This window comes from Peromyscus californicus, unplaced genomic scaffold (genome assembly GCF_007827085.1).
Source record: "Peromyscus californicus insignis strain IS unplaced genomic scaffold, ASM782708v3 Scaffold_18__1_contigs__length_77618521, whole genome shotgun sequence".
Classification (NCBI taxonomy): Eukaryota; Metazoa; Chordata; class Mammalia; order Rodentia; family Cricetidae; genus Peromyscus; species Peromyscus californicus.
Window position 1 is genome coordinate 69,300,409 of NW_026294480.1, and position 17,082 is coordinate 69,317,490.

General features: G+C 38.6%; 1 protein-coding gene across 5 annotated transcripts in view; it reads right to left on the reverse strand.

The window, feature by feature from the left end:
• Positions 1 to 17,082, reverse strand: part of Mef2c (myocyte enhancer factor 2C) — a 148,023-nt gene that overhangs the window by 83,738 nt on the left and 47,203 nt on the right. For all 5 annotated transcript variants that reach the window (XM_052743657.1, XM_052743658.1, XM_052743660.1 and 2 more), the window contains exon 2: positions 9,932 to 10,124. In XM_052743657.1, the coding sequence (XP_052599617.1) occupies positions 9,932 to 9,985 (54 nt within the window). In that variant the 5' untranslated portion in view covers positions 9,986 to 10,124. The remainder of the gene's footprint in view (positions 1 to 9,931; positions 10,125 to 17,082) is intronic.

Sequence of the window (17,082 nt, forward strand, 5' to 3'; positions counted from 1 at the left end):
ACATGTAATTGTTTTAGACAAGAACACTGGCTTTGGTGAGTTTTTTAAGATGGTCAAAGACTTTCTGCTGAGCTGTTTAACAATATTTAATAGTATCTCCTGTAGACCATAGTTGGCACTTCATCATCTCCCTTTCTCAGGTGGATACTATACACAGAGGTAAGTGGCCTTACGTAAAGTTATACAACTAGTCCCTAGATGAACTAGAAATAATACCTTTTCCATACACGATGCATGCTTCTCTAGTCAGCAAACTTTCTGTCTTCTAGACAGAAGCTCCTCATGGCTTAGACCCAGCCCAGTGTGAGCTGAGCATGGAAATGCACTGTTTTTTATTTTCTTTAATAATCATTAGACTTTCTCATGAGAACTGAACTCTAGTGAAGAGCATTAATTCATATAAAGGTAGCTTCCTAGGTTAAAATAAATAAAATAATACTACTAATACTAAATTGAGAACCAGTGGTTTCTGGTTCCACCAATAAACCAGAGATGCTTTTGTGTGGTTCTGTAGCCATGGTTGCCCTTTAGACACTCAAGCCATTCCCACGAAAGCTGGTGAGAACCACATACAAGCATGAGTAGGCGCATACTATTTCTATATTTATAGATGTTTCAGTTTCCCAAAATGGGAAGTTCTTTTGCTGGCAGCAAATACATGTCTGCTCACAGCTAGAATAAAAATAATGGAACTCAGATTACCACATAGACATAGCTACACAGACAGTTTAAATACCAAGTTTGAAAGCCAGAGGACGGGTCCCATGCAGTTTCTTCCATGTCCGTGAAATTAGCATGGCATACTGTGTCATGGAAAGTATACTTCATCACCTCTTCCCTTTCATACACATGTCCCACATCCCTTTACTTTCCTAGCCATCTCCAAAGAACTTAGCTCTGTACTAACAGAGGGAATCCTTGAGCCTTACTGGAAAGAATTCCAAAGGAATAAAAGAGATGAAACTTGGCAAATAATAGCTACCACACCCCCGAGAACACTGGATGCCCAAACCTTGAGATTTAGGACTATCTCAAAGGGATGCAACATTAACTTTGTGTAGAGTCTGAAGTCACGGTACTTGAGGCCCAATCCTAACGAACATTTTGTATTCAATAAATGAAGTCATCCTTAACCCATCCACCCTCCTTTCCACCCACCCTCCTGCTCTCCTTCCTTCTTCCCAGCTTTTCTCTCTCCCTTTTTTCCTTCCTTCCTTCCTTCCTTCCTTCCTTCCTTCCTTCCTTCTTTCTCTCTTTCTCTCTTTCCTCTCTCTGTCTTTCTTTCTTCTTTTTTCCAGTGCCAGCATCAAAAGCAGAGCTTCCTGTAGATGGGTAAGCATTCTACCACTGAGCAACAATACCCTGCAGCCATATTTTTAATTAATACAGTAATTATCGTTTTATTTCAGAATATATTAGAATATACCCAACTAACTCTATTTTCAATGATTTTACATTTTGCCATACCCCAACTCATTAATATAACTTCTTTATATGAAAGTATTTTAGACCTCACCCATTTCATCCCCCCTCTGCCACCAAGATAATCTCCACTTTCCTAAGTTGAGGGAGATGAATGAGTGACAGAGGAGCAGCTCATGGAGACGATGTGCTCTGTAATAATCCATGAGCCCCTGGGTCTTCCCATGTGTTTAACGGGTTAGGGATGGAGTCAAGAGTCTGTAATGACAATCTCTAATTGAAAAAAGGGAAATGGCCTTCTAAATGCTCTATTTTGCCCTCCCATGCTCCTGTCAGTAAGTAATGGCACAACTGTTCTGAGTATTTCTCTTTCGTTTTATTTTGTTGAATTTAGTCTGTCATTAGAAAGGCTCCGAGCTCTAGGCCTGATGATTACTCTCAGTGGGAGGAAGTAATGCCATTGCAGACTTGTGTTCTAGACAAGCGCTCCTTTATACAATGCCCGGGCCTGCCATCCCAAATGAAAGGCTCTTTAAGGAGCAGTCAGGGCTTCTTTTAAGCAGACTGCGACCATGTGCTTGTAACCCTCCAGCACAACTTGCGATGATGAGACAGCAGTGTGTTCTGTGGCAAAGGAGACCATTGTCCTCCTTAGCCTCCAGCAAACTGAGCTGTTTCAGTGAAATACAGCAGCATTTCCACAGGATATTTAGCAGTGGTCCCCAACTTTCCCAACACAATAAACCAATTAAAATAAGGGGCTCAGAGTATAGAATATGGGACTCTATCAGCCCCTTACCCGAAGTCAACACCCACGATTTCTAAATAAAAGTTTAAATCTTGTGCATTGGTATTTTGAGGGTGAATAATAGAGACTGGATCACAAGTAACTGAGTGTCTACTGAAGACCATAGGCTTTAAAAGTTGTTTCTGAGGACTTCTGATAGATTTGTTTGTGTAATGAAAGGGGAGGCCAGTGTCAATCATTCAGTTTGTCAGGGTTTCAAAGCGTGGCCAATTGCAAAGTACAGTAAAGCTCTCCATTTTAAAAGAGACTCCTATCATGTAGTTTTCGACACACTCACACGTGCTGTTCAGGTCGGACTGGTTTCTTAGAGCTGACTTTTAAGTAAGTACCACCTCCAGCAGCTGTCACAGGCTGCTGCACCCCACCTCATCTACTTAAGACACGTAATTGGAAGTGGAGAAGAATCAAATAATCCAGATTAACATTTGGGAGGAGGTAGAAGCGTGTTTACTAGTTTAACACAGCCAAAACGTACGTAAGTTAAAGGTCAAAGCCTCCTTCATTCCCTGCTGAGCAAACTCAGGAAGCACATTTGTCTATGCCTTCCTGTCATAACAGGAAGAGAGTAACTTCTTCCTTCCCACAATGGCTTCAGTTTTACCTCCCAACTCCAATATTTTCTCCCCGAGGGCCTTCCAAATCAATCCTTGTAAGACAGAAGGCGGGAGACTGCCTCAGCTGGAGTTTCCAAACAGTTACATTTGTTGAAATGTTATTTAAATGTTAGTGATTTCTTAAGCTAAACTGTTCCAATTTAAAATTAAAAGTCAAATTTCCAAACATCTAAATTGGTTTCTCTTATTCCCATTAATGGTCTAACATATTTCAAGAGAAGCACAAATACACACTGTAAATGAGGAATTTTTAATCCTCAGTTTAATTATGTTATTTATTTTATTTTTTGCTGTAGCCAATACTTTTGCAAAAAAACAATAGCTTCCAAATATTTTTCAAAAGTACAGTTGGGTTATAAACTTTAGAATAATGCTTTCGCTATAAGTTTGAAAGTATTCCATTTTAAATGAATAAATTATGATGCTAACGGGGGTTTTGTCTGAGAAGGACATGGCTTTTCAAACACTTACCAATGTTTATTTAACTCACAGTTCAGAAGAACTTTCTCAGTTTATGTGGTCTGTTTGTAATGTTCATATTCCTAGTGTGGTTTCTCAGTAAAAGTACGTCACATTTAGTGTGTGCATGTGCAAAGCAAGCATGGACTTGAGAAAAGAAAGGGTGTGAACATGAATTCACAGACACAAACAGGCCAGTTATTGTCAGCTTTCCACAAAAAAAACCTTGAAATCTTTGAGGCACACCGAAGTATTCTTAATAACTTCTAAGTTGTTTATCTCTGAATAGAAATTATGTCAGATACACAAATTAGAAATGAGACAATAAAACAACCCTAGCATGTATAGAAAGCATTTATTTCTTACATGAAGAGCACTTCCCATTTGAGAATTTTAGCCTCTCTTAGATTTTCTACAAAAAAAAAAAAATGAGTATGTTGGACAGCAATTGGAACAATCTTATAAAAGATTTGTTTCCTTCATTATTTTAAGATTAATTAGTGAGACCAGGCACTGGTGGCACATGCCTTTAATCCCAGCACTCGGGAGGCAGAGGCCGGCAGATCTCTGTGAGTTCGAGGCCAGCCTAGTCTACAGAGTGAGATCTAGGAAAGGCACCAAAACTACACAGAGAAACCATCTTGAAAAACAAAACAAAACAAAAGATTAATTAGTGAAAGAATGAGGCTGCAAAGGGGGAATATGCAGTAGATATTTCCAGTATGAATCAGTGTAATCTAACATCAGCTCTGAACAATAGCCTTCTTAACATAGCCATGATGCACCCACATTTCATTTATGCATAGTGACCTGAGCATAATTTTTATACAAGTTCAGGAAAGGTTATAATCTGTTAAAATATGTTATTAAGAAACAAGATAAAATAATCATTGTTATGAGGTATGTAGAAACTTACTTGTCCAGAGGCAGAAAAAAAATTAACATTTTTTTTTTCACTGAACCTCCTATTCACAAGATCTGCAGCAGGGTCAAGATTCCTCAGTGAAGAAGGGTAGTTCAGCTCTACTGTCTCAGCTAACACTGCAAGTATAAAAATGCTGTTTCTGGCAATGTGGAAGGAAGTGTGTTTGACAATGTTTGACTGCACACCTCTGCTCTCCAAGTCAGACTACAGAATTCACCAAGAACTTACTTTGTCAAAGCAATGAATTTACATTTCTCCACTATCTAGTTTTCTACATTTGAAGAGTGAATCTATCGCAATTTCAACAAACTTTATTTAGGTAATTAGATATAATCTCCAAATTTAGAATTGTAACCAGCCCTTTTTATTCACTCATATTCTGAACACCGTCTTGAAGGGAAGTTGTGCCAAAAATCCCTGTGAAACTTGGGCTAAATTTTTAAGAACTGAAAACAGTTAAAGGCAGGTTATTTTTGTTTGTTTTCTTTTCTTTTCTTTCTTTTTTTGTCAGCTGAGGGAATTGCAGTATTTTTTTATTCTTTAGTTCACTGCAAAACCATGATTTAGCTGAAAAAAAAAAACTCACTATGCATAAATAACCAGAAGTGGCATCTACCCTGAACAGAAGTGTCTGCGGGCCTTCCCTAACCTGCTGCACGCAGCATGGGTCACGGAAAGAAACAGAAGTCTAAGAAGAAGAGATGTTAGAGAATTTGAAATCCCTGAATCATTTTAATTTGTAAGAGGATTCTCCTGACTTATTAAAGGGGAGTGATGCTGATTGTCTTTAATATGGGTTCAAGCTATTGCACTGCTAATTATGTGGAATTTTCTTTGCTGGCAACATCCAAAGCTCCAGATCTGAAGGAAGCAAAGAAAACCTGAGGCACTGAAATCTATGTACAAACTTATTATTTTAGGTCCTAGGTGTGCTCTCTGCAAATATTCCCCTCTTGCAGTTATTCACATATTTAGATGTCTTTTTGTAACAAGTCGCACAAATATATTGGAATTTACTTATGTTAGTCCTTTCAAAGGAGGAAGACTGAAAAATTCAGTGCAAACATATGAGCAAATAGGTTTAGGCTTACTTAGCATTCTGAGTTTATATACAGTCTTCTTCCTGATGGGACAAATTTCTAATTATATTTTTTTGTAACAATGAGTCATATAAAAAAAACTAATTAAAAGTCCAATTGTTTCAAGCACCAAATTCAAATTGTGTAACATATGAAAAAGGCCAAGACTCTATGGCTGCCTAATCAATGAGGATCAAAGGTTAAAAATAGGAAAAATGAAGATGAAGAGATTGAAATCGTGATTACCATAAGCTTGAAGGCAGAAGTGATAAAAATGGTGAAAAGTATTTTAAAAACAATTTGGTCAGGTAATGCACATTTGAAAGTTGTGTTAGCACATGCACAGGATTTAGGAAACGACCTCCACCCACCATAGTCCTAAGACCGACTGGGTGTGTCTTGTGAGCTCTCCCTTCCGGGCCCACAGACCATACTCTCTGCAGGACATTGCTCTGGATGAGTCTCTCAGCAGCTTGTCAGCAAGGGAACTTCTTTGTGTTCCTGCTCTACTCTGTTCCACTCCCCTCATGACATTCTTTTGTGGTGGGGCTCCCTTGGAGTGAAGACCCAGCAACTTTTCTTTCATAAGCTACACAGCACAGGAGCTGTTTGGATGGGAATCACAATGGCTGTAAGAAACAATGGCTCAGAGAGTCTGAATCATAATGGGAGGAGCAAATTTGTGCGTTTATTGAGCACTTACATCCCAGGCACTTCAAATGCATCACTTCACATCTCAGCACTGGAACGTGATGGCTGCTACTGTTTAATCCTCACTCTGCTCATTCAGAGGTTAAATAGTTTTCTGGAGAGTTTTCCTATTTCAGTGTAGTGCAATATTCTATAGTATCTATTAAGCTTCTGTGACTGGAGAGTAAGATTACTCAGTGTAGGGCTGGCACTAGAAACAGGTTTCTATATCACTGAACGTTGGACTCTTGTCTATTATATCTTATAGGATGCAATATTACATGACTGGAAAAAGACATGAAGTAAAGTCTTGCTCTTGGAACCCTTAAGTTATGGTAGATGCATCATGACATCATTGAAAGAAACATGTTTTGTTTTGACTATGAGGAATTTGAGACTGGATCTTGGGCATTTTCTGCTCTTCACTATAAAATCTTGGCCAGCTATTCTGACCTGAAGAGGATTCTCTAAGCTATTCAGGATGTTGCCACACAGTGTGGAGTCCTTCATTACTCTAAAGTCACTAACCAGGCTCAAGTCCTGTTAACTGTGTTCTGAATCCTCAGCCAAGCTTTTTTCCTATCTCAAGCCTTAGAAATTCTGGTTCCTCTAGAATGTTGTAGTTCCCATATTTTGCACCTGCTCAGAGAGGCCATTCCCCAAGCTTGAGTGGTAAATAAAGCATCCCCTTGCTGTTCTATCATAGTACTTTAATATTTTCATTCTCAGCCCATAAATGACATTTTTGTTCTATATTTCCACAGTTCATGTCTATTTCAGTCTACCAGAGGTCTACAAAGTATGGCCCACTAGACAAATCTAGCCTACCTTTGCTTTGTCAGTAAAGCTTTCTTACTGAATACAGACACATATCCATTTAGATATCGTCTACGGCTGCATTCAAAGCACTAAGGAAGAGCTCCGTGGCTGAGTCAGACATGGCATAACTCGTCACATAAACAACCAGGTAGCATTTGCTGGTTGTTTATAGAATGCTTTGCTCCTCCCTGGATGAGACTGCTATTCACTGGTGAATATTTTCTTTTGGGAACTTGTTGGCTTAATAAATAAATAACATCCAGCTATAAAATAGGATTACTAAGGATTAAATGGAATAATTTACATGTCATCCTTGGAAACTAATTGGTAATGACTTTCACCAAGATGTCTGAATATATCTGTAAGATAAATTGACAATTCATGAGTTTGGTGTGCATATTAACTTGAGAAACTTAATGAAGGTTAAGAAATTGGCTTTATAAAATTAGAAACTAAAAAAATGTAAATATTTTGAATTTTTGTACTTTTTGAATTTTTATCCTTAATGCACTACTGTCTGTTTCTAAGTTGGATCTGGAGTTTTAGCTGTTGTCTACTTGCAATAAATGCAGAACCCAGCATAAACTGCTTTCTGTCCTAAGACAGTTTTATCTCTCTGAGACACAATGTACCAATAAGTTCTGTGGTATTTCAGGGCTCACATTGGGTTAGCATTTCTTTTCCTGCAGAAGCCCACACTCTTCTGTATGTGGTCAAACACACAAATGCAGAGGCAGAGAGAACAGGGCTCACTGCTTTCAAGAAGAAACAGCAGCGAGCCTCCGTGTGAGGTCCTACTAGGCCACCCCAGTGGAGCAGCTTCAGACACAGCAAAGCTGCTGACATTTTTCTTTTCAACATGTGAACACGTAATTTAAAGGGAGCACAGGTTAGGGGTTCCTCCACACATTTGCTGGTTTTCATTATCAGAAGTGACCTACATACTTTATGCCCTTTTCCAAGTGGCTCTTTGGACCACTCTCACAGAAAATGAGAGGTGAGCAAGACCAACGTTACCATGAATGACAGCTCTTTAAAGCTGTCAATAGTCATCTTCTATAACCACTGAAATGTAGCTTAAAACACAGCAATGTCATTTTTATTAATTTACTTCAACAGTGTTGAATTAAAAGGCCTGTTGTACACACAGATTGAGGAAAATAATACATTGACTCTAAATCCTACAGAAAAAAAATGAAGGAACCAATCCTTAATACTTGCTAAAAAAATCAAACTAAGCTGAATTTAAATATTCTCCCCTTCCTAAAATCACTATGACTTCTAATATAGGTAAGAGTATCCACAAGCACAGATCAATACAACTATATGCAAACATTTCAAATGCACTCTCAAGAGTACAATGTGACAATTCCTGTATCTCTATGGATGTTTTCTTTCCTTAAAAAGCTAGTAAAAGCCCACACAATTCAATCCCCCCAATTTTTCTTCTATCTATATCTTCTAAGAAGAAGATAGAGTGAATCTTACAAAGCCAAAAAAATGGGCCATATTCTTAATAAACTACAAATGCCAATTCATGCATTTTCTTTTTTACTTTAACCAAAACAGGTTGTAGTCCAAATAAACAAGGTCCCCACAGTCAGTGGCATGTGATGTTCAGTATTGCAGCCGTAATTTCAGTTTCAAGCTATAAACAAATACAAAATTGAGGTTTAATTCTAACATGGCTATTGCTTTTCGTCTTGGCCTGCAGCAATGGACAATCTGCATGACAACACTGATAGATCCCTCACGAATTTTGTATTTTTCATCATTTAATTCAACGAGTATAATTTTAAAAAAACTAGAAAAATTTTCCTAGTTCCTGGAAGCTCACTGGCTTTTTGTAAAGAGCCATTTTCAAGACAATGTAATAAATAATGATTTCTATTTATTATAATTTATAAGTGTAAGCAACATTGTATTTTAAAATTGAATCTATTCTCATGTTACAGGAGGGACCTGACAGAAGGTGAGTGTCATTATTTGAGAGTGTGTTGAGCCCATAAATGGGCAGCCCAGGGATGGGAGGGTGGGGGCTGGGGGTGGGGGACAGACTTAGTCTCCTCTCCTAAGGCCCAGCAACAGGTTCCATTGTGTGACTGCTACTGTGGGTATCCAGGTGCACTATGAGTCCTCTCAAGGACTGTCACCTAATATTCAACAGTAGGATGTGTTCACACCACCTAGCTACCCTCACAAAGCCCAACTCCTCTTCCCAGTTTAAGGGAGAGTCAGAGCGCAGGCACTCATGACGCACAGGTCCTTAATGCATTACTGAGCATTAGATATATGAAGTCTTCAAAACTGACTGTGTCGAGCCGGGCGGTGGTGGCGCACGCCTTTAATCCCAGCACTCGGGAGGCAGAGGCAGGCGGATCTCTGTGAGTTCAAGGCCAGCCTGGTCTATAGAGTGAGATCCAGAACAGGCACAAAACTGCATGGAGAAACCCTGTCTCAAAAAACCAAAAAAAAAAAAAAGAAAAAGAAAAAAGAAAAGAAAAAGGAAAACTGACTATGTCTTACAGACATTATCACTGGTGCTGTAGAAAAAAATGGTAGTACCATGTTTCTAAAATTCAGAATTTAGAGAAAACATGAGTTAACAGGATGTCATTGTCTATATGTTCTTTGCAACTGATATCTGGCGTGGGTATTGTCTTTGTTGTTGTTGTCAGTGGTGTCTGGAAATGTTTGGATTTACTTCAGACTCTCCTTTGTGATGAAAAGAAAGCAAGCCATTTTGCAGAGAGGCTATTTAGGCAATACTACAAACTTTAAAACGGAGGACCACAAAAGGCCTCGTTCCCATGAATGTAAGAATATCTTTGTTTGATGATGCGTGCCGTGTAGCAATTCTACGCTTATTAATTCCTAATTATCAAGCTATTCTTGTCATACAAATACAACTTCCACTTAAGTCTCGAGGCAGTGAAAAGCGAACAATCACGAGTCTTTAAACATACTTCTAACCGTTAAGGTGATTTTTCTTTCCCCAACCCTTACACTGGATACAACAAGCTCACAGAGCTTCTGTTCATGGACGTTGACAAGTCCAAGATGCTTTTAGTTCTGTGAAAGTTGGAAAAGGACCCAAGGGGCGTTGCCCACTCACCTGCCTGTTACGCTCATCCATAATCCTCGTGATCTGAATCTTTTTTCTCCCCATGGCCCCCGTGTTTCTTTTCTCTCTCGTCCCTGAAATTATGTATTTTTTCCTTCCTTTTCTTTCTCTTTCCTGTTTCCTTCACACAAGTTTCCTTCTTCAGCACGTGCACAGCTCAGTTCCCAATTCCTCGCATTCGTTCCTGCAAAAATGAACAAAAAAAACAAAAACTTCAACAAGAGTTCCACAGCAGGCCAGTTTCCTAAGAACTAGCGGGGTCTTCCAGCCTCATCAAGGAAATAAGCCGCATGGGAGCAAAACAATCAGACGAATGAAAATAACTATTTGTTAAAAGCACATGGCACGTCACATGCAGGAGCATACACACAAGGGTGGATTGCTTTCATAATTAAAATAAGCTCATAAGTAATTTAAGAAGTCATTGAGATGATGAAAACTCTGTTTTAAAGCGCAACACTTGAAATGAACTGTATTTTTTGTGAAGTGCTTCTTAATATTTTTAATGAAATTAGGTGACAATTTTCACCCTTCTGTTATGAAAAATTACCTAAATCAGAGAGTTAATGAACCTTTGTATACCTGTGTACGCTAAGTGGGGCATCTAATTCATTTCTGAATGGAAAACAATCTCGTGTTTTGACAGCAGAGGTGATAGCCTCCCTAGTTATGCAAATAGGATGGACAATTATGAAAGTGCTCTTTGATATATGTAAATGTCAACTAATTTAAGACTAAATCCTTTAATCTTATTTTAAGAAGATCACTGCAGAGAACACAGGAAAAGTAATATGGGCTGTTTCATGTGATGTTCAAGCATCGGTTAGCAGTGAGAGCATTTCCTCTGGGAAGCCTTTAAACTGTCCATTAAAACAATACTCAAAAATGATGGCCACTGATAGGAAATAAGTGGTGCAAAAATTAAGATTATTATCTCATTTGTAACTATATACTTTTTAATAATAGACCACCAGCTCTAAATTTAAATGTTTAAAAGAGACATATCATATCTCCTTAGGGAGTCAGACACAAAATTACAGAAGCTTGATATTATATACCAGAGAGCTCTAGGTCGTGAATTAAAATTAAAATAATGATTATCAATTACATGGCAAACCCAAAGAGCACAGAATATTAAAAGTCTATATTTTACTCTGTTTAAAATTATGTCTAAAAATATTTGCACATAATGAAAGTGAGTTGCGATGGAATGGAAGTGAACTAGGAAGTACCCCACAACGCCTGCTTCATTTGCAAGCAGCAGCTTCAATTACTGTGTCTCCTCTTATGGCGGAGCACACATCCCCTTACACACCGCTCAGAATTTCTCTGTTGACTCTAGTTAGCCTGTGACAGCGGACCTGAAAAATTCCCACATGTATTATGTAACACTAAGCCACTGTCCTGGCTACTTAATAGATTATTTGGCTCTAGTTCAAGGTTCTTGGGACAGAAAAGGCAGTTAGATACTTGGTCTGATCCTCAGCTGCCTTTACATTTCTTTATTCTCTGTCACCTTGAGTAAATTTTTTTAAATTTAAGTTTAGGTCATTATCTAATTGCAGAGGCTATTATGATATAATTAGTTCTGGTGGGTTAAGCTCTGCTTAATCACTAAGCCTATCCACTCTCCTTTACCCCGTGTCTCTCCACTATACCGCAGCTCAGTTCAGCCTCTTGGCATACATATGTGAGGAACATCATGATTATGGTGTGCTTACCAAAGATCATGACTCCAGCCACAGTTTTCAATGTTAGTAGCAGCTCTAAAGTTTTGAAAAGTTTTACAAACAACACATACTGACTGAGTGAAACACTCACAACCTAAAGACACCGCTATAAGACACCAAGATCACACACATGAAAAATTCACAAAGCACAAATACATCAAGTATTCAACACTACTAAGCAGCCCACCCATTTAGTCTTAGAAACGGTCTTAAAGATCACACAAATGGGAGCTTTTTCTGCATTTCCTATAGTCTTACCCAAGAAGCAAGCAGCAGTCCAGAATGGTATTTCCCAAAGAAACAAGCAGGCTTCCTCCACCACAGAAAAACCAATCCATGAACCTCAGTGTGAAAGCCCACGGGTGCATCCCCCTTCCCTTCTGTTAGCAGAGGCCGGTGCCACTATCGGCTTACAGGACTATGCCTGCCTAAGCGCTTACTCACTTTAGGTGGAAGGTCAGGGCAAACAGATTAGAGTGCAGAGAGAGGCAGGAGAGAGGAGGTCACTGCTTACGGACCTTGATTCCAAACACACATAACCAAGCAAGAGGGGAAGACACGCCTGAAGAAGACTCTCCTCAGAGAGAGACAGCGTGCTCCTGACCACCAAACTCGAAAAAGCCCCTTTACATTACCACGAGGCATTTTTCAACTTGGAAGTAAGGTATTCTGTTTAGAAGAAGCCGAGTGATGGGTTTGTTTGTTGTTTGTTTGTTTGAATTCTTAAAACACAATTTTCTATAAATACATATGTAAATGTATTAGGATGCTTATATGTGCATGTATACACACATATATAAAATGATTGGCGACAATACCATTGAAATTAGTCTCCTTTTTGAAATATGCCAGGTAGTGGAGAGAGATGGAAATTTAAACCTAAATTCAACTTTTGTTTTCTATAAAAAGACAATTTAATTTAGTATCTGAAATGTTGCTTTCTGAATGTTCATAAAATGCACAATTGTATAAAGTCCACATGCAGAATAGCAAGACAGCAATGATGTGGCAATTTCTGGAAGATGTTCCCACATTTCAAGGCTGTCAGTAAAAATTCAAAGAATTAGGAAGGTCAGCACCAGTGCACAGCTTTCTTTTAATTTTTATTTTTTTAGTATAACTATTTATTAACCTGATTTTTACACAAAAACTGTACTGTATGGTTGTTTCAAGTATTAATTTTCAGGAGGGCTAGAGAAAAAGATTATTATTACCATAGTAACCTGTTTGGCTGTCTCACCGGTATGTGAAAAAAAGAATCTCAATAATTAAACTACACACAGTAGCGTTGCAGTCACAGTGAGAACTTTCATTATATATAATCAATCACAGGCTTATTCTGGACACTACAGTTTTCACATGAAGGAACCATTCTTGGAAAATGACAGTTACATGTAAACAATCAAAACTTTGAACAAGAAGGAAAGAAAGAGAACACTCTATGGCGTTACAGTCTGCACTTTTTCTTCTTTTGCCAACTTAAATAAAAAGGTAAAACCCGTCTGCTTACTAAAAAGGGGAACTTCAGTACGGCAGGCTTCTGTTCACTTGGAGTTTGCCATGAGCAGACAGATGAAGGCAAAGTGTGGTTTGAGACCCACGCGGAGAATTTCTTCTGGAAAGCTAAAGATCATTGTCCTACAGGCTCCCTCATTTCCAAACAGGCTGGCTTGATTGACATACACCTCCCCCTCCCTTCCTTCTCCCACTCTTTCTTGCTCTCTTCCTTTCCTCCCTCCTTCCCTTCAGCAAATCCCTCCCAGTAACAGAGAAGAATCTTGACAGAATGGCAGGAAACACGCACAGACTGGGCAGGGAAGGATATGATGTCAGCAACCGCGAACAATAAAAGGTGTAAAGGTGCTTCCTTCCCTAAACTGCTCCACAAGTGTAAAATGGGAACCAAAACTCTCCACTTCCTTCTCTGAGCAGAGCAGGCTGGTGTGCAGCACACCCCACAAGCAGGCCTTGGAGTGGTTCAGATAAAGGACAGAGAGGGGAGGCAGAGCAGAGGCACAGAGTGTCTAATTTCTGTCTTTCCAACACTCGAGAAAAAGCCATTCCAGTTCTAGGTTAATGTTTTGTTATGATTACCTTAAGAAATAAATATGAGAAAGCAAATAGACCTAACTTGACATGGGTGAAGCAGCAGACGCATCTCCATTTCCATCTACCATGCTTGACCCAAATTACATTATCTAGTAAATGTTGCCACATACTTTGAATTTACATTCTGAGCAAATGAAGGTCCCTATGCAAGCGAAGAATCAAAATACATAAATTACAACTATCGGGAAAGAACTGAATCGTAATGGCAGTAAAGAAATATTTGTTGGTAATATGCATTGATAATTTATTTAGTCCCACACTGAAAAAAAAAAAGATTAAGTGGTGAGAAAATAATTCTTGTTACTGAGACTCTCAAGGTACCTTAAAAAAAATTCAATTAACATTCAAAGTGACTAATACAAACTTTCAGTCTATGGTGAAACTATTTTAATCTCAACACTGCTTGGCTCTTTCTAACATGGAAATGGCAGTCTACCCTAAAGTTTCTGTAGGAAGAAAGCCACATAGCAACTGGATCTGAGTCATCATCAAATTTCAATCGCCTTCCCACAACACTTTGATTTAGAAATTAAACATAACCTTCAGTTATGTGTTTTGATCGTAGAGTGGGACTCCCATGCCACATTAAAAGATGTGGGAAGAAATTAATTCTCTACTGCTAAAATTACCTTTGCAAAGCATGTATTTTTTTTCCTAATAAGTACAGTGCAGTCACTTAAACAAAAACAGGCTATGGACAAGGCTAAAATGCTAGAATATGTAATGTCAATTTGCAAGGAAACTATTCTGGATTTCTTTTATTGGCAAGTGACATTTCCACTGACTCGGATTTGCATCCCCATTAGCATCCTCAAATAAACCTTGTTTTGTAAATCTTAAGGCTGTAAATTAGGCACACTGTATCACAAAAGAAATAGCATTGTTACATAAATGGAAGCCCCACGTACAGCAAGAGGCAAAAGTGATGCATGCCCTGTCTCTGCAAGCCTGTGTTCGGTTCTGAGTAAAGTGATTCAGTAATTCGCCCCCATTGCAAGTGGAAGGCTTCGCTCATTACTTGCATTTAGATACATTAAACTTTCTACTTTATGGTTTGTTTGAAAGACATATGAGGCGTGCAATTATACTTTGGTTAAAAAGAACTAGCAGAACATACCTATTTTCCCTTAAGAGCTTCAAATGAAATAACCCAATTATTATTCTTAGCAGTGCTTGACTGTGTGATGAGAAGTATTTCTCTGGTCCTGAAAATCACTCCATTTTTCTCTAAGTTTGCCACGTATTTTACAGAATAGAGTGCAGTTAATTTTAAAGCTGCATAGCCAAAGAGCATCTTGAGAGTATAAAGAGGCTGCTCTTTTTCTCTAGATAAACACCAGTGTGCCAAACATTCATTTCCTTGATCAAATTTAGCATCAATATGATGAACTCTGAATCATCTTCAAGTGTCAGTATCACAGTATTACACATACAAAAAGCAAATACAATTGGCTTAAAAAAATAAACAAAACACTAAAGTTCTTACTCCCCTGTCCTTCTTCCTACCACAGGGCATGTGTAATTCCTTCAGTCTGAAATGCCTCCTCCCTTTTGTGTGTGCTCAACCCTTCCTCTGTCTCAGTTCCAGCCTCCTAAGGAAGTGCTACCCTTGGATAAACTCTCCAAGCACCCAGTCTGTCTCCTTTATAGTACTTGCCACCAGAAAAAAAAAAAAAAAAAAAAAAAAAAACCAAATGTTAAGTCTGTAGTCCCAGGCTCTATCCTAGCATCGGGTAAACAGTAGGAGCTAATCATTACCAGTTGGTTAACTAAACTCTATTTATCAAGGTCTGTATCTCTCATCTGAGGTATTTACTAGCTATTTTTAATAACTAGCACTGAGGACTTTTTCTCATATTTTGCTTATACGGAAACAATCTGGAAATCTTAGTTTATCCTTTATCATGTTGTACAGTATCTCATAGGTAAAATAAGAATATTTTACACAGAAGTGAAAGCTGAATGAATCTGTGAATTAGGAAACTGGGGGACCTTAGACCCCAGATAACTGCAGCCTGGTGATCAAATCCCACACTTACAGTTTCCATGTCCTACCTCAAACTGGGAACATTTTCATTTGCAAAATGGTTCCGGCCTCATTAAATAGGACACAACAGAAAGTGCCAGGCACATGGATTACCTACACTTGTGAGTGGGTTTTCATGTGTAAGTTATGGGGTAAGGTTAGTAGCAAGAGAACAATGTCATCCCCATAGAGACAGCGTGGAGATTCCACTTCCCATAGTACTTCATTCACATTGTTAACAACATGCATGAAGTCAAGGCAAATGTACAGTGTCATACAGATTAAAGACTTTCTCTTAAGTATCAGCCATGGAAGAGCTTCAGGCTGCAAGAGTAGAAATAACTAGGGGAATACATCAATTTCCCAGTGACCACAGCTGCTGGAAACTCTATGTGAATGCCTCTAGTCCTACTTTACTATCTTTCCCCAAGGACAGAAGGAGATGAAATGTATGTCAGAAATATAATAAGGCTAAAGCGGAGCTCATTTTGAAAACCCCTGCAATTAATTTAATAAGAGGGCCTAACCTGGCGTTATCCCTTACATAAATCTTCATATTTACACAACTCCAGAATTTAGGAGCAACATACCTCCAGACAACTGCACAGCATTACAAACAATTTCACAAACATAAGGAAACACAGCTTCCCTGTCACAATTATCCATGCCATATTCCATCTTGGACATTTTCCCCTACTGTAGTTAAAATGGCATCCTGCATTCTCCAAGCCAAAATAAACTCCAAATGGTCTAAATATGTCAAAAGCCTCATACTCCTCAGCAGCATGACAGTTTTTTGTATTTCCATATCAGATTATGTAATTAATGCAGACTTCTACTATGTCTTTGTTTTCCTAAACTTGCACAGTGGGGCTGCCACACATTCCCAGAGGCCAGTTAGGGCTGTGGAAAGGTTTCCCAGGAAGGAAACGCTGGTGTCTTCAGCACAAAGCTGGAGTTACTGCACAGCATCACACATCAGGTTCTGCACTCCAGCTGTAACCACTCACAAGCACATGCAGCTGGATTTGTGCTGCTGTTACTGAACAAAGCAAGTTAAGCAAGCACCATACACCACCAGCAGTGAAACTAAGTTGTCAGTCTCCAAAGCCAGCTCTGCCTGAGGTGGTACATGTTGCTAACATACGTTTTCATCTTATTAGGGTAAAAATCAAATTCCAAAAGCATCTTATGCTCTCTTAGGAAAAAAAAAGTATTTTTGTCAATCTTCAATGTATTTAATGATTAAAATGGAAATATTCTATAAATGTTTTCTT